General features: G+C 28.6%; 2 protein-coding genes across 6 annotated transcripts; both read left to right on the forward strand.

The window, feature by feature from the left end:
• The first annotated feature begins 1,285 nt into the window (after positions 1 to 1,285).
• Positions 1,286 to 4,517, forward strand: LOC114120622 (uncharacterized). 5 transcript variants are annotated; one of them, XR_007605758.1, is made up of 5 exons: positions 1,286 to 1,687; positions 2,125 to 2,314; positions 2,371 to 2,455; positions 3,718 to 3,920; positions 4,141 to 4,517. XR_007605758.1 is itself a non-coding variant. In XM_050206217.1 (5 exons), exons 1-5 carry the CDS (start codon positions 1,361 to 1,363, stop codon positions 3,439 to 3,441), a joined length of 594 nt encoding a protein of 197 aa, XP_050062174.1. In that variant the 5' UTR covers positions 1,286 to 1,360; the 3' UTR covers positions 3,442 to 3,528. The 5 variants fall into 5 exon arrangements, 4 of the variants coding, with proteins under 4 accessions (XP_050062174.1, XP_027838389.2, XP_050062175.1 ...); XM_050206217.1 differs by lacking the exons at positions 3,718 to 3,920; positions 4,141 to 4,517 and adding an exon at positions 3,354 to 3,528 and having other exon boundaries at positions 1,286 to 1,443; positions 1,540 to 1,687; XM_050206220.1 differs by lacking the exons at positions 3,718 to 3,920; positions 4,141 to 4,517 and adding an exon at positions 3,354 to 3,528 and having other exon boundaries at positions 1,346 to 1,481; positions 1,540 to 1,687.
• A 2,292-nt stretch (positions 4,518 to 6,809) lies between these two features.
• LOC126552880 (uncharacterized) lies at positions 6,810 to 9,868 on the forward strand. Its single transcript, XM_050207978.1, has 5 exons — positions 6,810 to 7,663; positions 7,882 to 8,127; positions 8,228 to 8,399; positions 8,559 to 8,632; positions 9,028 to 9,868. The coding sequence occupies exons 1-5, from the start codon at positions 7,585 to 7,587 to the stop codon at positions 9,282 to 9,284; spliced, it is 828 nt and encodes a 275-aa protein (XP_050063935.1). The 5' UTR covers positions 6,810 to 7,584; the 3' UTR covers positions 9,285 to 9,868.
• The last annotated feature ends 16,627 nt before the right edge of the window (positions 9,869 to 26,495 follow it).

Genomic DNA, 26,495 nt, shown 5'->3' on the forward strand with positions numbered 1-26,495 from the left:
AATAAATTTAATACTTCAATGGTTAAAAGATCTGTATTTTCATAGTTTATTTTTTATTATAATTTTTATTTCAGTGGAATTGGATCTGTCTTTAAATTACGAGCATTCCTCCGTACTCCCTTTGAATTAATCGTAATGATCAAATGCAAAGCTATGTGAGCAAACTTCAGGTATAATTTAAATTACAAATGATAGGAACGTGATTTCAATATAAAATAAATAATTCCTACAATCAAACAAATTGATACTCGAATCAAAAATTATTAATTTAGGGTTAAATCCTGACTGAGCTTGAAGCTTCCAAAAAGGCCTGTATTGTTCATCTTTTGGGAATATATGTAGTGTAAGTTGTTTCAAGGCTTTGTTTTTCTTAATACCACTCAAACAATTAATAAATTCACAAAATGGCATTTTAGAAACAACTTAAAAAAAAATAATAATAATAATAATGTGGAGACTAGAAATATATTAATGTTATCGGGTCATTTCCCCGTCAGAAATTTCTCTAGCTGTAACCACTTCCCCGTATGACATTTCCTCGTCCGATACCTTTCCCTGAACGACATGTTAATATATAAATTATGTAAGTATAATATAATGAATTTAAAATATATATTAAAATATTAATCTATAGATCACGTAAATATTATATATATAAAATATAAGATAATTAATTTAAAAAATATAATTTTTAAATATTAATCTATAATATAAAAATTTACATAAAACATTTTAATGTTGTAGTTTTAAATTATGAGCAATTCCAATTAAGTATTCATCGAGATTACGTTCGTCGTATGTGGACACTATATCTTCTATAAGTTAAGCTACATCTTTTTTTTTTTTTTTTGCTGAAAGTATTTTTCCAGCGATAAATTGGTTAAGTTTTACCTTGGTTAAATGTAGTTTTTTTTTGAAAAACCTCAAAAGTCACCATATGGTAAGACGAACAAAAAACAAAAATGCTCTATATTAACTTTCAATTTGTTATTGTAGTTTGACATTTTCACCAATAATTTTGAGTTGTTTGGTGTAAATGATCTTAAAAATAGTTTACATGTTTTTATTCCGCATAATTTAATTTATATTTATTAAGTACAGCAATTACCTTTGAGAATTTCCAATCGTTTGATTATGTGGTCATTTCCATAGTCGTATTATTCGACGGCCCTGAACTATCTAAATTAGGTTATCTTTTTGTCACACTTGTTAATGTTACCATAAACTACGAAATCATTTTTTCTATTAATTGGCTACAATTTATTATATTGATTTAAATAAAAATATGAAAATATAACAAAAAATCTTAGATAAATATTATTAAGTAATTAATTTAACAGTTTGATGAACATTTTACATAATGATGATCATAAAACCTATTTTAACTCATCTCTTTAAATCGTTACCAAGTCACGGGAGAAAAGCATGCAATACATGGAAATGGTATACTGATTACAAATTACCTTTAATTAATCTTACGGGTAGATTTTATCCACACAAAGTATCTCAAATGTGTACATCTGAAAATTTTTATCCTAGTTCGGTAAACAATAGCAGTGGGGGTATCATACAACGTTATAAACTGGGTAAAATAGCATTTTTAAAAGCCCAATACAAGATGACCATGTTACAGAGGGAACACGACCCCGAATTTAACGTCGAATCGTTCAAGAAAGGTGCTAAACAAGTAAGAATGCAATAGAGATTGACTCCGATTGTTAAAACAGGTTTTAAGGTACCTATTTAGATTTATTTAGGCAAATATAAACAAATTGAATTAAATAGGCTTATTATTATCAATAAAATTATAATTAGGCAGCACTAAAATTAAATTAAGCTTAAACATTTTTTTTCTTTGTACGATAAAAGTTGTATTTAAATTAGAAAGTTTATATAGGGCATGCCTAGCCTTAACTTTCTTATTACAAAAAAAAAAAACAATGTATTATGCATGATCGCTCAAAAACGTATTTGATCAACACAAATTCTAAAACCGTAGGTAGCATCTATAAAGTACATATTATATAAAAATATAATTTTGTTGTTGAATAGTTTTAAAACAATATTTAAATATTTTGCACATGACACTTTATAACACTGATACTATCTTAACTGTATATACAGGCGATATCTGTCATTACAAAAAGCTTAAGTGAAAATAAAAGTACAGATTCTTATCTAAGTTGGGATGCAAGTAAAGAGCTTGAAAGAATTTCGCATACGTGGAGTGAATCAGTAAGAGCAAATATTGCCTTAGAACCTTCTCAAATAAATCAATTAATTATTTTAAAAGTCACTCATATTGAAAAAACTGGTTTGTAAGATTAACTATCAAAGTATAATTCAAAAGTAAAATTAATAATTTTTTAGATGGTATTGTATATCAAATACTTACATTTGTTGCGGGGTATAAACAGTTTAGTGACTATTCACTAGAAATTCTTATTCAAGCAAGGTAATTTAAAATTTATTTAACATTATGTACCTATTTAATTTGTTTGTAATAGATGTATAGGCTTCAGAAGACTGCCATGTTTTGGTTTTAAGAGTATTTATATTTTTAATATATCTTGGTAGGTAAGGGTGTTTATAATTGTTAGTAGGGGTGAGGATATTGCTTCGTTATTTATAAAATATAAATATTTAGTCAATTAAACTCTTCAATTTACTCGTCAAAAATCATTGTAAGTTACTGAATCAACTCAAAACTGAACTCCCTCTCAATTGGAATTAACGCTGAATTATGAAGGCGTATAGTAGACATTGATGTCCGAAATTTCCTTGATTAATTAATAGGTAGTTTTAAATTTGTATCCATACAACAATAAAAAGTATAATAATAATTACAAAAAATTAAAAATTAACCCACTTAGACTTGTTTGATTGATATGTTTTTTGCAGCTATTAAATACTCGCTAGAATTAAAACTAATCATGGCTGCTAATATTCTTGTATTGTAAGAACTCGTTTGAGTATAATTTGTTGTTTGGCCACTAAGTAATTTATTGATAATTATTAAATTATTAATCAAACAAAAAAATAATAGAATTAATTTCTATCATTGCACCGTCATTTCTATAGGATTTGCAGTTATCAGATGAATTATCTGTACATTTTTCGAAAAAATAAGGAGCACATTTTTGCAAAACGTTTATAATGTCAAATCATGTCTCTAAAACTGCTTTAAATTTTAAGTGAAAAATTCAATAACCTATTTATTTATTTTTCAATTACAAAAATAGCAAATTAGAATTTATAAAAACAAGTGTTACATAAATTATATACATTATTATATGCTTTTTCGGTCGTTAGTGTTTTTTCGAATAAAATACTAGATCATTTTAATGTTATAGATTTGAAAGACTATACAGTGAATTTGAAAAACCAGAATGGATCGTCACAAATTTCACTCTTAGACGAATGGCTACTTTAACTGCATAAAATATTTTTTGTACTTTGTAACATACAAATTAATAATTAACAATCGTAATAAATTTAAAAAAATGTATATTTCAGTAAATTAAATTACTAACGTTTTATCAGTTAGTTAAATGTGTTCATTGTTAAAGTTTAATATAATATATTATTTACCTAAAGGATTAAAAAAAACTATATGTATTTACTTTTAAATCAAAAACAATAAAGTCTATCTTACATATTCTTCCAATATGTAAGTAATACGTAGGTATGTTTCTATATTATATACCGTTTATCAAGATAATATGATATGGCAGATCGCACAAAACAAGATTAGTCCACATAGATCCACATGGATGATTTTCTTAGCGGTGAGGCTACCAAAGCAGAAGCAATCAAGTTGCGCGACCGTCTATTAGAAGTAATGACTACTGCGAAGATGGTCTTTGAACGACTCAAGTGTTCTCAATATTATTATCCACACTGAAAAGGAACAAAAAAATGTATATTAAATAAACGAGTCTTTAACTAAGTTTTTATTTTAAAATTAGCTTAAAAGAAAAGCGATATGGACCTGTAACTAAATGCGATTTATTGTCGTATATCGCGCGAATTTTTGATCCACTTGGTCTAATAGGCCATATCATACCTACCTAATTCTAGTAAAATTAAAAATCAAATTCTGTGTTTGGCCCGAGTAAAATTGTATGAATCTGTTTCCAGAGATGTACAATTCGAATAGAACGTGTATAAAACAAAGTTGTTAAAATTAAACAATTTAAGTATACTTCGTCAAATTATGAAGAAGAATGAAATATACGTTATGCAAATTTATGGCTTCACAGATGCTAGTAAAAAGGCATATGGTTGTTGTCTATATTTAAAATGCTTTGAAAAGGCCTGAAATCATTATTCGAATCTGATATGCGCGAAATCCAAGGTAGCTCCAATGAAGACGGTCTCTTTACCATGCTTGGAGTTGTGCACCACTCAATTACTAAAGCACGTAGCATATAAAATAATATCAAAATTACAATTGAAATTATTGATAATAATAATAATCGCATAATTATGTTCTAAATTCAAAATTGACTGAATAAGAGCCATATCAATTTTAATAAATAATACATATTTTTTTCAAAAATTTATAAAATCATTTAAAATGAATTCTTATTGGTTACTTTTTGAATATACCTACTATGCCATCCGCCTACGGATGGTGCGATAATATCGGATTGAAATAATTGTTTGCAATCGGTGCATCAACTAGAACAACATTACGTTACTTATCTTATTTCCGATAATATTTTGTTATTAGTAGATTTAGTTTTGATTTATTTATAGTTAAAATAAATTGTTTTTGCTAGAAACATACGAGCGTCTGTTGTCGACCGTCATTTGGTCTTCACGATTTAATCCTAACAGTTGACTTATTTAGTGATTACTGATTACAATATAATATTACTTAAAATGTCTCAAAAATGTGCTAGTGGAGCCGCTAAGCGAAAGCTTAAAAAAGAGAAAGAAGAAAGTATGAAAATATTGCTAAATAAGGTAAGGCTATTGGCTATTTAAAAAATTATTATTATCCCATGTATCCTATATGTAAGAAATATTATAAAATTTAATCAGAACTAATATCAAGATCTAATGATTTTAAGCTTTTTTAAATTCACATTCATCCCAATAACTTCAGTTGATTGTGAACGATCATTTTCGATATGCAAGCATTTATTTACAGATAGTCTGCATAGTTTTACTAAAGAAAAACTTGAATATTATTCAATAATTAATTTTAACAATCAAGAATAAAAGCACATTTTGAGTTGTATATTTTATTTTATTTTTAAATAGTAATATTAATTATACATTTATTTATACGTGTTCTTATTTATACATTTTATTTATACGTGTTCTTATTTATACATTTATATTTTATTATCTTATATTTTTTTCATACTTAATATAACTTAAAATTTTTAAATATAAATTTTGTAAATGCATATTTGTTGCATATATTAATGATTTTTACTGCACATTATATGGCATATTTTTTTATACTTTTTAATGCTTATAAATCCGGGCTATTAGCCCTTCCCAAAACAGTCTCTATGTAGGTACCTACGCCAAATATTTACGATCGAAAATGGAAATATTATAATATTGATAATAATTGTTATTTGTTGACGTCGCAATGAAATATAGAACCATCACGCGACCGCGGATAACGCGACTACGCGAGACCGGTCTTCTCTCTGACACACACACACACACACACACACACACACACACACATATCTTTATTATATAATCTTTACGGGAGTATATTGGTTCAATAAGAAACAATTTTGATGATATAGAAAAAATGGCATTATCTCTTTCTAAATTCGTTTCTAAACAGTATAATTATGAAAAAAAAAGAAAAGTTATTTGTAAGTTAACTCCAAATGAAATGATTCGAATTGAAGAAGAGACAAATTTATCTGGGCAGGATAAGTTTAGAGTAGAAACATTTATAATTATAATGGATAAATTAGATATATGCCTGGTAAAAAGAATTGAACAATATACTGATTTAGATAAAAAGTTTGGCTTTCTTACTTATTTTAAATCAATGACTGAGAAGGAAATCACGGACATGCCAAAAAATCTCGGTAAAATATATCCGGACGACCTTGATTGTGAAATTTTTCCTGAAGAAATGATACATTTTTCTTAATTGGTAGATGAACAGGACGAAGAAGGAAAATATAAAATGCCATCAGCACTAAAATGTCTTCATATTATACATAATAATAAACTTAATTCAGTTTTTCCTAATGTGGAAGTAGTATACAGATTGTATTTACGAGGTGTGTTCAAAAAGTACCCGGAATTTTTATTTTAATGGTTCTGGGAGAGTCCGATTGTCAAAATTTTTTTTTTATTGTGTTGGTATACATGCCCCTAAAGTATGATAACGTTTTCAGCTATAATCACTGTTTACTTTGTCTGTGGTAGTCGCTAAGGTACGACGTGTTTTTATGTGCTCGGCGATTTTTGCTCGTTTAAACAATGGAAGAATTGAAGAGTCAAAGGATTTGTATTAAATTTTGCGTAAAAAATGATAAAGTGTAACAAAGTGTGTGAAATGTTACAAAAAGCTATGGTCAGTCTGTTATGAAAAAAACAAGTGTTTACTAGTGGTATAAGCGTTTCCAAGATGGCCGCGAAGACGTTGAAGATGACGAACGCTCCGGTCGACCTAGCACGTCAAAATCGATGAAAATGTGAAAAAAGTGGAAAAAATGGTTATGATGATCGCCGAATCACAATTAGAGAAGTTGCTGATGAAGTTGGCATATCGATTGGTTCATTTCATAACATTTTTTCAAATGTTTTGGCATGAAACGAGTGGCAGCAAAATTCATTCCAAAACTGCTGAATTTTGACCAAAAAAACAATCGCATGAACATCGCTCAGGAGCTGCTAAATGACGTCAACAACGATCCAAGTTTACTTGAAAGGGTCATAACTGGTGATGAAACATGGGTGTACGGTATGATGTCGAAACTAAAGCACAATCGTCCACCTGGAAGCATTCAACGTCACCAAGAGCGAAAAAAGCACGTCAAGTTCGATCAAATGTCAAGGTTTTGCTTACTGTTTTCTTCGATTTTAATGGCATAGTACATCAAGAGTTCTTACCACAAGGTCGTACGGTTAATAAGGAGTATTACCTTGAAGTTATGCGACGTTTGCGTGAAGCAATCCGAAAAAAACGCCCCGATTTATGGAAAAACAATTCATGGCTTTTGCACCACGATAACGCACCTGCTCATTCGTCGTTGCTTGAATACATCTCAACTTTTGTCGTTTCTGGTATAAACGGTTAAAGAGTGGTTATAGATTATTAATTACTATCACTATTATTATTGAATATTGACTAAAATGACATGATTATAATTACTGATAACAAATTAGTAATTTTAAATTAGCGATTTGCATATCTAAAGAATCTTGTAACTGCGACATGCCGAAGCCGAAAACTACGAAGTACTGAACTACGCTCGTTGCTCGTATCAGTCGTAGCTCATACAGTCCGACAGTCGTCACTCGTCAGTCATACGTGTTTGCTATAGGTATTGCAATATTGAATATTGACTATTGTATAGGTACCATTTTGCCATGTCTGTTGTGGTTAAAACTTGTTCAAAATGCCAAAGGTTGTATTTGCCTCATTTCATCCACGATTGTAATGTACTAGGTACATACCATGTTAAGAGTAAAGTATAATTATTACATTTTCAAATTAAATATTGAAGTTAAATTTAAATAATATGTTTTTATATAGCCTTGGTATGTAGGTAACAATTCAGTTAACAGACCTACTTTAAATCATAATACCATTGGCATTATTATTACACTGTTTATAATTGTAATTCAATATTTGCATTATTCAATTACATTTTTTAATATTTATAGATACTTCATTGATACCTAGCACATCACAATCGCTGAATCAAGCGAGGACAGCAATTAAGCCACAAAATATTAGGCCAAAGACTACCGAAATAGTAGATGATACAGTTAGTAATGAAACCTTATATTCTAATATTATTGGGGCAGTGCTTAAACATCCTGCTTTGTGGGACCATCGTCTACCTCTAAAGGACCGGACTGAAATTAAAAAAAGAAAATTATGGGAATTGGTCCATTTGGAGTGTAGAGGTTTGGTCCAATCTATTATCAAGCTATTTTGTATTATTATTGAATAATGGTTTGTATTTGTGTGTTCTTTTGCGTGTTTGTTGGGGTTTTTTTTTCTTAGGTAATTATGATGTAATGTCTATTATGAATAAATGGAAATATTTGAGGGATAAGTATGCAAGAGAAAAAAAAAGTTACAAACGTCCATCTGGTAGTGGCAGTACACCATTAAAAGTATGGGAGCATTTTGAGGAACTCAAGTTTCTTGAGGACATTGTAGCTATTGAACCAACGCAAGTAAATTACCTTGTTTATTTTTTCATAGGTAAATTATATTAAATGTAAATTAAAGCAAACAGTCAATACTACATATTAATATGTGACCAATGAAATACCAATTCTAAAAATATGAAGTTTTTTTTTTGTTTTTCATGATACATATTTTTTTTTAGTACTCCTTCAAACTTGACACTTGAAATTGACAAAAATAGTCCAACCATTTCAAATGCTTCGTCATCAAGAAAAAGTAAAATGTCTATGTTATTTATAGATAGATGAATTATGTAGTTATTATAATTACAATTGCCATAAATACCCATAATTATGACATATTATCTATCTTATTTTAATTTATTGATCATTATATTATTATTTGAATATCTTTATAAATCAATACTAATTGTTGTATATTAAAATGAAAAAATAATATGGTCCATATAATGCTATTAATAATTTATTAGTAATCACAATAATGAGGATGAACAATTACAATGAGATATAAGAATACTTTAGTTTGAATAGAAACCAAAAAACCAAAAATCGTAATGATCAACATTAATTAATACTATTTTACCATTAATTATTAAACTATTAAAAAATTCTACATATTGTGTGATTTTAATATAAATGTATAAATTTCAGGAAAAACGCATGATGTTATTGGTGAAGCTATTTTAAACGAATTAATATCGTCTAGGTCCAAAATACCACCACCACCACCTACAACACCCTCAGTGACTGACCCATTTTGCACCTATTTGATGGAAACAATGAAAGATTTACCTAATAATATAAAAATTCAATTGGAAGAGGACATATTAGCATTGGTGTTTGCTGCAAAAAAAAGCACTGTTCAAAAGATTAGTACAAATTTTATTTTTATTATAGATGTCTATTAATTTTCTTTTATAACTGCCTCTGTTGGTACTCTAAAGCTTCTGCACGATTAACATACATTTTTAATTTGTCCCTTATTTCTTTAGCATTTGAACTATAATGATTTGAACCTGCACGGTTTAATGGGACTAACCCTTGTAGTTCATCTGTTTGAATGTTGCTTGCACTGCATGATATGGCTTGGTTGTACATGCTTATACCTGTTAAGATAATATTATTAAATTATTATTATTATTATAATATTATTCCATAATATTTACCTGCGTCTGTTTCTAACTTTTTTATAAAGTTGTGTAAAACAATTGTTGCTTTCGTTATATTTATTATTGTTTTTTCAGAAGCTATTATTGGCTTTCTGAAAATCATAAATCGTGATGCTAGTATGCCAAAAGCATTTTCAATCGTTCGTTGTGCTCTGCTTAACCTTAATAGTTTTTTTTGGAATATTTTACTGGTATAATTTTAATATTTGATAAGTAATAATTTTTATTAAGAATATACCACCACATCTATATTAAGTGCCTCAAAAAACATATTACATAGAAAATTTACATTCAAATTTGCATCAAATTTGTTGATAATATCTACTAACATAAAATCTTTAACATTTCTCTAAAATACTATTCAATTGAAGCTAAAAAAAAAAAAACACAAAACTGGTTCTGTTAAAAGCAAATTTGGTATGTTGTACATTATTAATAAGTGGGTGTGGTGTATTCTTATAGTAAATTTACCTATAGTTGAAAATTTCTTCATCTTTTGGCATAGTAGATCTTCTACGACCAGGATATGGCCTCATCAAGTATTCGGTAAGTGGAAATGCCTCATCTCCTACTATAAAGTATGGTATTGGTCCATTCACACCATCAATATCTATGGGTTCAGGTAAGTTAATTGTTTTATTGGCAAAAGCTTTGCCCATATTACTACTCCTGAAAACCCCTCCATCGCTGCATCTTCCCGGAGCCCCAATATCGACCAGCAAAAAATTATAATTGGTGTCACACCTAGCCAACAAAACTGTACTATGCGTAACCTTATAATTGAAATGGTAAGAACCATCATTTGAAAAAGCCTGAATATGGTAAGTATTTGGTAAGTATATTTAGGTAGGATAAGAAACAAAATTAAAAGAAAAATAATTCACTTGATGAACAATATGTTTTCCATCAATTGCTGCAACACAATGTGGTAAATTCCACTTGTCTTCAAATTCTCTAGCGTTTTTTTCCAATTTAAGACAGATGGAGTAAACAAAACCTTTAAATATTTAATGCTATTTAGTATGTTGCTTAGCTATATTTCTTTTGATCATGACTCATGAATCATGTATGTTAAGTACAGTTTACATAAATACAGGTATAATTGCCTGTAGATTTGTAAATACTATAAATTCCTACATTTTTCTCAAGAACCTGCCAAATGACTGAACAGCATTCACAAATCAACTTTGATATTGTTGAATGACCCATACGGAAAGAGTACACTAAAGACATCATACTATCTCCTGAAGCCAAGTATCTAAATGGGCATATTATTTATAAATAAATAAGTTTTATTTATACGGAAGAGATAAATATAATAAATAAATAAAAATAAAAGTATTATGCAATTCATACATACCTCAATGTACATGATAATATTTCACCAACAACTAAAGTATCCTTTCTAAAATTTGGAAATCTTGTTACATGAGGACCAACTAAACAAACTAGCTCTTCAAATGTTGTTGAGCTCATGCGGATAAAATTGTGGTATAGTGCTGAGTTGCTGAGTTGTTGCTCAGACACTAAATTGCTGTAGTCGCCATAAAAAGGACGATCTTGCAGTATCGGTCGCACATGCCATCTTCTTTGAACACTAGATAACATATTTATATTAAATCAATTTAAAATGTATCAAAGACAATACATTTAGAGGTAAAAACTATCATTTTATGCAAAATTAATTTTCTTTCCTTAAGCCAATATTTAAAATAATGAGCAACTTCAAGTCGTCTACCTCCTGGATCAATTATAAGTAAGGCCTGGAGGCTGGATGTTTATGACTTGCATCTTTATATAGAACATCATAAAGAATGCTTTTCCATCCTAAGATTTGCTTTAATAACATATGAACCTATATAACCAATTATTAATTTTGATTTTAGATATTAAGGATTTTTCTTTAAATTGATTTTTTAACAACTGATAGAAAAAATAAAGATACCTAACTAGTTGTCATTATTATATTTTCTGACAATCGAAGAATTTAATTTTACCTTCTTGTTACAAAAAATACTTAAAACAACATTTTTAACTGTTAGCTAGATTAAAAATCGTTCTGAAAATCAAATTTAATAGTTCTTTTAAGATTTATTTAGGTCATAGTATAATTCAGGTGCTAAAATACAGTGTCTCAAGGGACACTCAGTGTGTTGTGTCCACTGAATACCAAAGTGTGTAAATAAAAAATACAAATAAAAGTATTCAGAATACGTATTTGAATAATTTTTTAAAAAAGTATTTAAAATAGTATTCGAACACAAAAAAAAATATACAAATACTTTTATTCATTTACTTTACTAGGCTGCCCCCCTAACTACGGTTAAGGCCCCAATAGGTTTTATTTTTGCTATAAAAAACCGTCAAAGCCAAAAGTAACTGTTCAATTATAAAGTGTGTAATGTGTCCCCTGAAATCAGATATATTTTAGTCCCTGGACTATATTTTTTAGATTCTGAACGGAGTTAAGAATGTATTGATTTTACAATGATTTTTTTTAGATTCTGAACGAAGTGATGAATGTATTGATTTTACAATGATGTGTGTTTTTTTTTTTTTTTATTATTTTTTTTTTTTGTGTCTGTCACCACGTTTTGGAGCAGTAAAAGTGCTCCGATTTTAAAAAGTGGACCCTGTTTTGGATAGGAAAGTGAATGTAGTTTGTACTTTGAGGGTCAAAAGTAAAAAATTTCCAATAGTTTTCAAAAGCGCCGGGAAAAACCAAAAAAATTGACGGAAAAACGGGAATTTTTATGCAAACCATTTTCGATAAAACCAGTTTTCGACCAAATCGATTTTTTTTATGGTTGTAATTCACAAACTAATCACTGAAAATACTTGAAATTTTCACCAAATGTTAATGTCAGTAGTATCCGTATATAGTTAAATTTTCAAAAAATTTTGACTTTTTTTGAGCTATTTAAAGACCATTGAAATTTTCGATTTTTTTGAGAAATTTTTTTTAAAGTGTCGATAAAAAATTTTTGGATGACCAAAAAGTTTTGAAAATTTAATACAAGGTTCCTTATAAGTTGTTTTTAATGTAGCTAAAAAAAATTAAAAATCGTTAGTCACAATTTTTTTTTTATAAGCGTTTATAGTTCAAATTTTTACAAAATCTGTCGAAAACGCGAAAATTTGCAAGTAATTTTGAAGTTGAAAAATCATAAAATTTTTTTCTTTTATAACTAAGTTTTGAAAATTTGGTACAAGGTTCTCCATACATTTTTCTTCAAATATCTGTAAAAAAAACTCTACCGGATTCAGACAAAAAATTTTTATGAGTGTTTGAATTTTAAATTTTTATGAAATTGCGTAACGATAACGATTTATCCTCAAACGATTTTAAATATTTGTTATTATTCAAAAAGTATAAGTCGTAGATAGTTGAAAATTTTACCAATTATTAAGATTCGCGTTTTCTTTACGTGATTTAAATTTCAAAATATTTTGACTTTTTTTGAGCTATTTATAGACAACTGAAATTTTCAATTTTTCTGAAAAAATATTTTTGATGTGTCGATAAAATTTTTTTGGCCCTATCAAAATACTTGAAAATTTAATACAAAGTTCCTCATAAGTTATTCTTATAGTGATTAAAAAATTATAAGAATACATAGGCACAAATTTTTTTTATTAGCATTTGAAGTTCAAATATTGACAAAAATTCGTCAAAACTATGAATACTTGCAAATTATTTTGTAGGTATATTTCATAAAATTTTTTGTATAAGTAGCTAAGAGTTGAAAATTTAATACAAGGTTTTTCATAAGTTTAGCTTACAATTATTATAAAATAACTTAAATGTTGTTGTATTTAGGCCATTAAAACATAAACCACCTTTTTCACCAACCACTAGAAATTATATCCTAGGCTGACAAATCATCTTCGTTCAGAATCGTTTTTCGTATACAATTATAACTATCATTGGATTCAAATTAAACACTCCTATAATATATAATAATGATCCATACGGTACCTAATGTACAGCAGAGCGGTACCCACTTGCCCGCTTTTTTATATTTTTAGAGCATTTTTTCGTTTTTTTTTAAGTCAAATTTCATTGATGCTGAAAACTTGAAAGATGCACTCTCATTAAACTTACGTTTTTTGTATTTGGCATCTGTGCCACACATACAGCAACACAACTTTTCTTCTATGTAATGCCATTTCATGGTTATATATTTCATTTTGACGTTTCATTTTTAATCACTTTTAAGTAATTTTAAAAACGTTTTGAAAATGATTTTTGTAATATAAATTAATATATGATGGTCCTGAAAAGGACCGTCTTATAATATAATACAACTAAATAATATTATACACAATTACGTGATCTTTCGTATTGAAAATTTTACTAATTAGCACAGGTTAAAACAGTAGTCATCGTCACTTACAATTTTAATCAGTAATAATGACAGTCATGAATTATATTATTTACTAGTACGCAGTCTATTTATTTATTTTTTAAAAAGAACGGGCTCTATGGGAAACCAGATACCAAGGTAAGTAATATGGTGGTAACATTGTAACATTTGTAACCATAGTTACCATGTCCACTTCTTCACATCGCACGACACGACACACGACGTAACTGTGAATGCGCCTTAAATCATAATTCGGCGTATAAGCGTTCATTTATCGGCCTTCATAGGACATATAGCGCCCCCAGTGGTGATGACTATCTGTAGTAAAATTTTCAATCAAGTTTTCAAACAAGTGATGACACCTTATTAATACAACTTGCTCTAGACGCACAGTGTCACCACCATACTCATCCATATACACTTATGTCGTCGAAGCCGAACTTGCCACCTATTTTGTCACATTGTTTCAAAATATTATAAAAAACATAAGAAATAAACAAAAATAACATAATAATATGTGTATACAAATACCCACAGAAATACAAAAAATCACAGTTGAAGTTTTTATCGTTTTTAGATTATAATAAATTTATTATGGTAGTTTTACACTGAACTGTATACTATAGAACGTGCATTGAGAAAAAAACCATAACACCATAGTTGGCCGTCATAATATGCAGTCTTATTGTGAAATAAACAATTTATCTTCTTAATTATCAGTGCAAATATTTTGCAATAATGTTACCGCTTAATTTTAAAATAACCTATAATAATAAATTTGTAGAAATGACTTATTCTTTTACAAAAATAAAGTTCCTGAAAGTTAAACTCTTTTATTGGTATTTGTATCATTGTTCAATCTCCATTCTACTTTGTCATATTTTGATAAAATATAGTACTTACTACTTTATAGTATTTGAATTGTATATTTTTTTTGCACTTGTAATTTCTTATGGTAAATAGTACAGTAACATAAAGTACATTATTTATATTTTATATTACATTTGTTACATAAATTATATTATTTCTATTACATTAATTTTTACATGCATTACATTTTTTATATATATTGTATTATTTTGTTGCCACAATTGTGGTCCGAAAGTGTTGTGTACCTCGTTGCAATCAAAAACATTTTAAAGGCTTGGGTTTGTTCAACTAAGTGCTTCAATTGTAGCGTGCCACGTACCAGCAACTGCAGAGTTGTAGTTGAAGAGATATTTGAAATAATTTAAACGCTGATGAAATATTTTCTAAGTGTTTTTATTACAAAATTATTTCTAAGTTCAAATAATTAATTAAATTAAACTGTGAAAAATATATAAGTCCAGGAGACATAAATATAAGACTGGGTGACGTGAAGGTGCTCGCTCTACCTTTGGTAAATCACGTCTGAAAAGTGCCTATCTGGGACTCCTTATATATTGTCGAATCTGACTGTGTCCTCAAAAAATTATGTGAATAAACGCAAGCTAATACAATATTCACAATAGTTTCTTCAATTTTAACCTCCATTGGCTTGCGGAAAACTCTAAAAACTGATGAAAGCAAGCCAAAAGCATTTTCTATATACGCCGTGCCCTAGAAAATCTATAGTTAAACACTCTCTTAGGAGATTTTTTACTTAAATCCGTTGTATATGGTTTCATGATATTTTCTGATAAAGAAAATGCGTTCTCCCTATTTAAATAAAGTGGGAAGTTCGGAATTATAGATGGAACTGCTCCTGCTTTAAATTTTATTGACTAATCTATCATTTAAGATAGTCTCGTCAAAAAGTAGAACATCATTCTCTTCAAAATTCAATTCTCACACATAACACCTTTCTGTGAGCATTTTATCTTTTATAGGTATAGCTCTAAGCTCTGTATTCTAAATATCAAAATATGTAACAAATAATTAAATAGGTAGCAAAAGATAATCATATTCATACATAATGTTAAGATATATATATATATTATTATATATATATATATATATATATATATATATATATTAATTTAGGTGCTTTAAATACACTTATTTTTTTATCCAATTTTGTTTTGTTGTACCTATGACATAATTTCAAATAATTTTTATTACCTTTTATTTTGTATGTTTATTTAAATATACCTAATAGTTATAATCATAAAACTACAGTAATTTGTACTTTTGTATTTTTGTTCCTACATCCTTACACATTAAAAACAACAAAAACAATTTAATTAAAAAATAAAAGTTAATTTAAAACACCCAAAGTAAAAAAAAAACAAAACATCTTGACCTTATTTATGAATAATCGTTTTCTTATTTAATTATTAGTTACATAAGCACCGAAACATAGTAATAATAAAGAATCGTACCAAACGATTACAATTATTGCAACAATTACAATAATTACGATTACATAAATCGAGAAATTTCTAGAATTATAATAAAAACATATGAGACGTGCAAAATATGTACAGTAAGATTTCGTATTTGATACGAAAAAACAAAATCGGTTTTTATCCACGTATTGGCCGCAGCGCTAGTGTCGTCGATGCGCATTCTGTCGAAACGTTCACAGTTTCACACTCCATGTATCGTCGGCTGCGGTTATTTTACATTTATCATTGACCGATATTAGTGGTTAGTTTCATTACGTGCTTTTTCCGACGCTGTCGATGAGCTAAGTCAATACTGCTACTGCAATAACGTGCATTTTTACGGAGCACTCGTTGACCATCTTCGTTATTCACGTGTTTTAGAAATAAATTCGTTTGTGGTAAAATGAACATTAAAATTTGTCGACAGCATTCTCTGTGACGTTGCTGTATACCTGACGATTTTTTTTTGGGTACCCAGAATGACTATTGTCGCAAAATGCGTACTAATTTACGACCGTCGTGCACGACGATAGACGATTGATAGACCAATTATTATTGTTGGAATATATGTACGATAAACAAAAAAATTACGGTCGATGCATTAATGCTGTGTTATTTTGTTTTTGGACGCCACTGACGTTTAAAAATGTCAATTAATCATTATCGGTCCACAACTGTCGATTGATATTGTGAATAGTTTGTTACGTCATGTTAAATATGCTTGTCAACTAGGTACCTACCTGCAATAGCTGTATTTTTCGCTCAGTACAACTTTAAAATATACGAGCGTCATGACATAAAAATATTATTTATTATTACCATAGGTAGGTACCGGGTAATTTGACGGAAACCATCGTAAACATTAATGTATGTGTTACAGTGTAACTGTTATTTATACACCTCGTACAAGTATAATTGAAGTATTTATTTCTTTAATTTGGTCCTCGTTAACGTTTACTTTGAGTTAAGTGAACACTACAGTTTCTTTTGTTAAAATAAAATTTTATTGTCATACAATAACGTGCAAATAACGTACTGTTGTTTTCCAAAGAACAGATATAGTTAAAGTTTTTAACTTTTATAAAAGTTATTTACTTCATAATAACAAAATTAAAACTAAATAAAATATAATTATTCAGTCCTTATGAAAAAGATGAAATACTTACAGTCACGAAATCGTGGAGCGATCGGGTTGATTGGAGGGTTGTGGAGCTTTACTTTTCGCTACTACACAACCTTTAACCATACCGACAATTATTGTAGATCTCATTTTTAGAAGGTCTGGTTCTATTTTTTCTCCGAGCAAAATACGAAAATTTTATATAATCGTAGAAATATGTTTATTTAAACGAAAAGTTTACAACTGAACACACGTCAGTTTGGTGTCAACTACAGATTTTTTTTAAATATATAGGTGTAATAGTATAATATACTTAATAAATTATTTTAAAATGGGATGTGATCCAGAGATCATAAAGCGTCAACCAACTATTTGATACATTTTGAGGACATATAACTATCACATTCTCTGTAGAATAATGGTAAACGAGCATCCAGTTTTAAACAATAAATTCCTTCATCCTTGGCGATTGCTTCGGAAATCATGGTCTTCCCACAGCCATGAGGTCCATGAAACAATATTCATAAACATAGGTATAATAAAATTGAAAATTGAACTAATAAATATTCAATCAAAAATATACCTTTTGGCGAGTTTGCTATTATGTTTTTTCATGTGCTGGAATTATCAAATTTTTTCTTATATCATCTTGTTATGGGCTACGAGATATCTATAAGATATCTACGAGATTACAAGGCTAAGTTAGTATGACCATGCCTCGTGTCAAGGGTAATGCGGATGCTACTATGACCATGACACGTGTCGGGATAGTAAGCGCACCAATAATTATAGTGCACTAATGATGCATTTGAGATGTTATTGCACATTCTCACATTTCTCAAAAAAAACCAAAGCTATCAACAACTGAGCACTTTCACGTCACTCAGCCACTTATTTATTTGTTACATGTATATTGTTTATATGCAATAAAAACATATTACGTTATTAAGTTTAACTTTCATTCAAATTAACCATTTGGATTCAAATCTGATACTGGCACGCAACAATCTATAACATGGCTAAGTCCTCCAATTTTCTCATAGGAAACAGAAATTTCCATTGAATCGACCAAGTTGCTGGCAATCATCAATTCACGCAGTGGCGGAACTATACTATCTTATATCATCTATAACATGGCTAAGTCCTCCAATTTTCTCATAGGAAACAGAAATTTCCATCGAATCGACCAAAATGCTGGCAATCATCAACTCACGCAGTGGCGGAACTACATACGATTGATGACGTGGTTTTTCGCGGGCCTCATCGCTAAAGGGTCTTTCCAGCAAAATTCTGTACTGTTTAAAAAAAATTTCAGTTCAAGTAAATAAAATCATTGAATATTGAAATAATTTAGAGAGTACTCATAACTGAACGTGTATACGGATTATCCGATGACAACACGATGCTATTTGATATTCAGACTACTATTAGTAATTAATGTGAATAATAATAGATATTATTAGATATTATACGAGTGTCTAATATTATTATGTTTAGATAGTATGTCTTATCGCAGGCATACGACGACGATACGCCTTAACTCGAATATTAGAGCACATAATAATATCTAGTATACTAAAGAGTATATTTTGTAGAATACTGGGGGTTTCCCTATGCTATGTTTTAATATTAAAAAAAACAACCATAAATAATTTTTTCCATTTCATTCCAACGATTTAATGAGACAGTCGTATTACTAGGTGTTTACTCCGTTTACGGTAAGTAGTTATAAATTTATTTTGTACTGATACACAATATTAAATTGTGATTCGTATATAATCATTGTTGGTCATTGGTGTACGTAAACACTAGAATTAAACAATTTGATATTAAAACTAATGGCTTTGAACATTTTCCATTACGTCTCAACGAAGTATAATATATAAATATTTATGACGTCTTAAACAAAATATTATTTGATTATAATTTAGGCAGCTACGTATTTTAAATAAAATTAAATAACTTTATAATTTTTAAAATTTTTTTCTAAAAAATACATTAATTTTATTAAATATATTTTGTAGTCCTAAATCAACAATTTTATGATTATACCATGTACGCAAATCATCACGTTACATTATATTGTTGTGGACAAGATTGCTACTTCTTATAATATTATACATTTTAATATTTTACTCATATTTTCAGTGGCTTCTTTTTGAACATTTTTCCTTGAATCAAATTTATTATTTTTATACTATACCTACCCTTAAACAATGTTTTTCTCTGCATTCTAACAGTGAATTTACAGGTTGTTACTTTAGTGATTAAATAATGGGTATTTTATATTTTCATTGGTATATACAATTAATCATAGAAGACTTGTATTACCCTTATACCAGTTATACCTCATAGTTATATCCTCATATAAAATTGTCCGCCCATTAATATTTTTGTGAATCAAGTGATTCAAATATACCTAACTCTTTCGAGGCACCACTGCATATTTTTATTATGTTATTTGTTATATTACTCATAAACTCATATAACCACAAAATAGCCTTATGCATTATTGTTTTTATCTGCTGAGGCAATATTGATTTATAAAATATAATATAATTTAATAAATATAGAAATAAAAATAAATTGTTTTAAGTATTATATTATTATAATTTTAGTGTTGTACAATTTGAAATTAAAAATTTTATCTAATAATGAACGATCCAAAGAAAAGGTTTGAAAGTGGAGCGAGTAAACGAAAATGTAAAGCAGAGGAAGAGAGAAAAACTAAATTGTTACCGTCTATTTCAAAGTTTTTTACCAAAAAGCTCGAAATTGAAAATCCTAGTCCTTGTCTTTCGAATTCATTTTCTGTACAAGATATTCCATTAACTCCCTCACCGTCTTCTCCCGTCAGTATTATCTTACATGAATTACCATCCAGTCCATTGTCTTCTTCAGTCACCACTATTGCAAATGAAACATCATCTTGTTACTCACCTTTATTGACCAACGAAATTTTAGAGGAAATACCATCCAGCTCCTTATCTTTTTCTCCAAATGGCAATATTTCAAATTTAGATTTTTTCACTAAGCTTTCAACATTACCAAATCCTACTGATATTGGCCATTTTAACCATTTAACGTTATCGGACGAGTTGAAAAAGTTCATAGTTGAATACGGACAATGCCAACCCAAAGGACCATTTTATAGGTATTCAGATTCTTCAAATAATCGTGTGTCTAATTTAACGTTCAATGAAAAATATTATTATACTGGGTTATCAGTGTCAGGTGGAAAGACGATTAGACAATGGTTATGTTATTCAATTATTCGTCAAGTAGCATATTGCCAGCCATGTACTTTGTTCGGGAATCGATTAAAAAACAAACAAGCACCATGGATTGATGGTTTTTATGATTGGGATCACATAACAATTCCTATTAACCAGTTCTACATTTCATCTTGTGTCGTGTAATGCTTATAATATGTATTCTAAAAATGTAAGTATTGACAGTCAATTAAAAAAACAAAACGATTCTGAAGCTGAATATTGGACCGCAGTTTTATCACGTATAATAGATGTAACTATTACACTAGGTGGCCAAAATTTGTCTTTCAGAAGTCACAGAGAAGTTGCAGACTTAAATAATCCTGGAAATGTTATGGCTATAATAAAACTTCTAGCTAAATATGACCCAATATTGGCTACACTTCTAGAAAAACCAAAGGGAAGAATAAAGTATCTTAGCCCTCAAATTCAAAATCAAATAATTACATTAGTTGAAAGCGGAATAAAAAAAATATAATATCTGATATTTCTTCTGCTCCATTTTTTCCTTAATTCTAGATTCAACACAAGATGTTAGCAAGGTTGACCAAGTTTCAACGATATATCGGTACGTACATATAGAAAAAGATGAACTCGGGATTCCTAAAGGTATTGAAATAAAAGAAGATTTCATTGGATTTTCTGAAGTAGGAGGTACGGGTGAAGCAATGGAAGAGCAGACTATTGAAATATTTAAAGAGAATGGTCTTGATATTGATAAACTCAGAGGAATTGGATTAGACGGTGTAGCAAGTATGAGTGGCAAACATAATGGTTTCCAGGCTCGACTTCGGAAACGACAAAAGAAAGCCAAATATGATCACTGTGCGTCGCATAATTAAAACTTGGTGGTAAACGATTCTGTTAAAAATATTCCGGAAATTAGACAGTTTTTTGAGATGTTAGAATCTTTGTATTTTTTTTTTGGAAACAGTATTCTTCGATGGGCTAAGTTGAAAAAAGAAAGCAGTGATATGTCTAGGTCGCTTAAAAGGCTGTGCCCTATACGATGGTCGTCTAGAGTTGATTGTTTAATATCACTTAATCATATGTACCCAGACGTTATGAAAGTTTTAAACAATATTACGTTGACTGGGCGTAACAAGGATGAACAAAACGATGCCTTCACACTCAAAAAATATTTCGAAAGCTATGAAACAATTATTGTAATCCTTTTGATGTGTAAAATATTGTCAAACATTAATTTAGCATCCAAAATACTTCAATCACCCGGAGCTGATATAGGAAAGGCTGTTGATTTGATACAAAACACAATAGAAAATATTGGGAAAATCCGTGATAACTTTAAAATTTTGATAGAGGAAGCAAATTGTACAAACTCGAGTTTTCTTGTAAACGATTGAGGAAAGTAAAAATAATAATACACATACACAAGGACGCGGTCGTATAATATATATTATTTACAGGATATAGTGTTATACTTATACATTATAACTTTTTAATCCATCAAAATATGTTTATATATATTATATACTATTATAGTATTATACATATTCGTATACCCATTCAAAAAAATATTGACTGGGAGCTAGAGACCAATTGTCCGTTTACCATTTTTGTCTGCCATAATACATTGCACAAGAAAAAGGTAGGGTTATACGGTAAGCTGGTTGGTTGAATTAATATAATTTACATATCATTGATGTAATATTATTTGAAAAATATTAAAAATGCATTTGCACAATTTTTTTGTCATAATAACTTCTAATGAAAATAATAAAATAGGTACTTAAGAAATATTATAATAATCAATAAATTTTATTTAATAAATTTTTGATTATACTAAGAATATGTATAGATTGTAGATTACATCAAATAAATAATAATACAAAAAAAAAACATAAAAAAAATACATTTTAAACAAATTAACCTAACAATATATTAGGTCATTTTTGGCTGGCAGTTAATTGATTTTTTGGTTCTATTTCTTAAAACAGATCTGTATTAATATTACTTGAAAGCTTGGTACATAATATTATAAATAATATTGCTTACACTTTCATTTTTTCGGTTCAATTATTTTTTCGGAGATTGTATGTTTTGGTTATCTTTTTATAAAAATAACAGTAATAAGATTATTTCATTGCTAAATTCTTAGGATCATTTTTAGACACAAATCGGATTTAGGGTTGGAACACATTAAGAATTGAAAAGAATCAAATTAATGAAGTGTAGGATTATAATCATATATAAAAAGGTTAAGATTAGAAATGTATGCAATTGTTAAAAATATATTTTTTTACCTGTACAATTTTCCTCCTTTTTTTTTGGGAAACACGATCTAGGGAAAAAATTGTTATTAAATAATTATTAGAAAAAAATATATGAAAAACTTCTTTTTCACTTTCATCTTCCTTCTCAGGTCTTTGTACAAGCAAAATATTATTGGCACTCTCAAGGTCCTCTACATTTTCCGAGCTATTGAAATACATAAGAGTATAAATAATAATATCAAAAAAGTGTATATAATATAGAAATCATTTTTTAAAATTATTACCCAGAAGGTGAATCATGCCTGGTGTCTTTCATAAAATTCTCATTAGATTTATTTATCCAGGGAAAAAAATTTAAATCAAATAACTATAAAAAAAGTATATGAAAAACTTCTTACTTCTTCACTTTCATCTTTCTTCTCAGGTCTTTGTACAAGCATAATATTATTGGCACTCTCAAGGTCCTCTACATTTTCCGAGCTACTGAAATACATTAGAGTATAAATAATAATATCAAAAAAGTGTATATAATATAGAAATCATTTTTTCAAATTATTACCCAGAAGGTGAATCATCCCTGGTGTCTTGCATACAATTCTCATAAAATTTATTTATCTAGGGAAAACATTTAAATCAAATAAATAGAAATTATAAAAAAATGTATATGAAAAACTTCATACATTTTCTTCTTCTTCATCATCGTCACTAGAATATATTATACCATAAGCCGCTCTTTCAGCCTTTCTTCTTCTTATTTTTGATATTTCATCATCATCACTATCAACAATTGTTGGATACTTCCAAGAGGTGTCAGATCTTGGGCTTAGATTCGAAGAAAAATCATTGTCACTGTCTGAATCTCCGTCTTCGCAAGGTTTCGAACTTCCTTCACGCATGGGAAATTTCTGTCTCTTAATCTACAAACCAATAAATTTATGAAAGTTATATTTGTTTAGTAAGTTTGTATATTTTGACCATAGTAATACCATTGTCCTTTTTGGTGTCTTTTTCTTTTTTATTTCCCCGTCAGATGGGTTTCTGACTCCGGTGGCAAGAATATTTTCAATTATATTTATCGTATATTTGCACGGATTAAATGTATTATCATAGTTGAAAACATCAACCCAATCATTATATTGAATTTTATAATTTGGGTAAGCAAATTTCAAGCCACAAGGTCTTTTTTTGAACCCAGTAACTGGATTTGGGAACAGGACCTAGTAAAGAACATTTGAATATTTAATTCAAAATATATTGTATATAAATAATTAAAACAAAATACATTTACTCTGTTTATTGTGTGTTTTGAGCGTAACCACGCATCTATAGTTTTCTTTACTTCTTTTTGGACTCAGTTGGTACCAAATATAACATCAGAAATGCAGTTAACTAGTTTTGATCTTTGGCGATCTAATTCGTTTAAATATTTTGTTATATCAGTAGAATCAATTGTAGTAATTTCTTTTTTTAGATGTCTTGATGCATATTCATGTACTATGGTAGCAACTATTTTTTTGAAATGCATAGAATTTTTCTTGGACGAGATTTGTTCCTCTTGTGTTAAAATTCTACCTGGATTAGCTGCCGCCATGATCCTGACAAAATTAAAAATGATTTCGATGATATTATGACCTAGTACCATTTCCATAACTTAATCAACATTATTTATTAATTGTATATTTATTAATTTTTCATTATAGTAAACTAGTAGGCTTTCGTGTTAACGTGTTTCTCTAGTTGGTTAGACCTAGAGTTGACCATCTACAATTAATACCACTATAAAATAATATCGGTTATCGGAGACTTGATGCTGAACAGAAAATAAAAATGCGTTTTTTTAGAAACGAAATTGCAGTATGAAATATATTGAATTACAATATGTTGTAAAATAATATGTCGTATGCCGTATTATAGAACGTATTTGAGTTATTATAAACTAAAATATATGAGAAAATGATTGGGATCCCGACTAGCATTCTAATATTTTTATTATTTAGTATAGGTACTTACAGAAGTCGCCGTGTCTTGAATGCTGCAAAGCAAATGAAATGGCGTTTGTTTAGACATTGGAGGTTAATACGAATACGAAATGGCAGTGTGAAATATATTGAATTACTAAATATCGTATAATAATATATAGTACGTTGTGTATGCCGTATTATAAAAAGTTAAATCGATAAAAACTACCTCAAACAGTGTTACCACAAATAGGGAATATAAGGATTTATATTATCTGCAATTCCAGATCCCTCGAATAAGCACAAATGTGTGACGTTACATTGTCTATTGATAACACCGACGGTTCAAAACATAGACATAATAGAATGGACTGCGCTTTCCTATGTTCACAACACGGGAATCAGTCAGCCTACATTGAGCGAGAGAGATAGACACAGATTTGTGAGCATTCATGGAATACAAATTAAATTTCATGGAATAAACAGTAAAGCGGAAATATTTAAAGTAGACTTAATTCAGAATCATAGGCATTAGGCATAGACCTATTTACAAAGTTTGTTAATAGGTCTATGGCATTAGGCATTATTAGGGCAGATGACTCGTAGCATATTTGCATCAGTCATCAGGGGCGTAATTAAGGGGAAGATTAGGGGGATAGGATCCCCCAACATTTTTTTTGACTGATAACATTTGATGAAAGTAATGGTTAACTATACCATTCAAATTCAAACTATACTCTCATTCCAAAGCAAACAATTTTGTTTACCTTGATTAATAAATTGTAGTTTAAAATATATACCTATAATTAATTAGATGTATTATGCTGAGTTGTTGCAGATCACAGATTTGTCAGATTTAATTAAATTAATTATACTTGTATTTCTGGTTCTTAAAATAAGACATGCGGGTTTTTATCGTGAACATATTCGCGCCAATGCACAATAGATTCCTGAATAGTGATTAGTGAACCATACTTTTTTCTATAAATAATTTTCTTTGATTATATAATATTAGCCGTATGCGAGTTCGTATTTAATCGTTTATACTTAATTGTCACCGTCAGTTTGTCTTTGTCACTAGAAGCCAGTTAGTTAATACCAAACAGTAAATCTTAATAATTGTTATAGGTACACATTATTAATATGAAATATTTTTATTATTGTTCCTTTTTATTATTCAAACGTGAAGTTATACTATGGACAAAAAAGGGAAAACACTCGCTTTTTATTTTGTCAAAAAAAAAAAAAACAATTCATGTAATAAAATTATAATTAATGATTATACCAAGGTAAGAATGACTAAATGATACTCAATAATTTTTTTTCTAATTTCTTGAATGTGATTATTACTTATTAGATTAATAATTAAATCCAATAATTGATTAGGAACTTGAGATTCTTATTTATATTTATTTTTTTAAATTTGAAATAAACATACGTATGTGATTATATTATTATACAAACAACATAATAGGTATTACCAGAGGTATTACAATTCAAACTTAAATAATCCAAATTACAAACTTAATAGAACAAAATACTTAACATATTATTCAGAATAAGGTATAAACAAAATCATTAACAATATAGTACAGGTATTTGACCCAAAGTCCATAAAACAAAATGCTTACAATATTATTGGAAATAAACA

The sequence above is a fragment of the Aphis gossypii genome, chromosome X, assembly GCF_020184175.1.
Source record: "Aphis gossypii isolate Hap1 chromosome X, ASM2018417v2, whole genome shotgun sequence".
Taxonomy (NCBI): domain Eukaryota; kingdom Metazoa; phylum Arthropoda; class Insecta; order Hemiptera; family Aphididae; genus Aphis; species Aphis gossypii.

What these genes read in the sequence shown, in the direction of transcription:
- LOC114120622 (XM_027982588.2), top strand. Translation starts at nt 1,361, where the DNA reads ATGATGATCATAAAACCTATTTTAACTCATCTCTTTAAATCGTTACCA. An exon ending in TCAAGAAAGGTGCTAAACAA is followed by an intron (nt 1,688 to 2,124) that starts GTAAGAATGCAA and finishes CTGTATATACAG; the next exon opens with GCGATATCTGTCATTACAAA. An exon ending in GAAATTCTTATTCAAGCAAG is followed by an intron (nt 2,456 to 3,353) that starts GTAATTTAAAAT and finishes TTAATGTTATAG; the next exon opens with ATTTGAAAGACTATACAGTG.
- LOC126552880 (XM_050207978.1), top strand. Translation starts at nt 7,585, where the DNA reads ATGTCTGTTGTGGTTAAAACTTGTTCAAAATGCCAAAGGTTGTATTTG. An exon ending in ATTGTAGCTATTGAACCAAC is followed by an intron (nt 8,400 to 8,558) that starts GCAAGTAAATTA and finishes ATTTTTTTTTAG; the next exon opens with TACTCCTTCAAACTTGACAC. An exon ending in TGCTTCGTCATCAAGAAAAA is followed by an intron (nt 8,633 to 9,027) that starts GTAAAATGTCTA and finishes TATAAATTTCAG; the next exon opens with GAAAAACGCATGATGTTATT.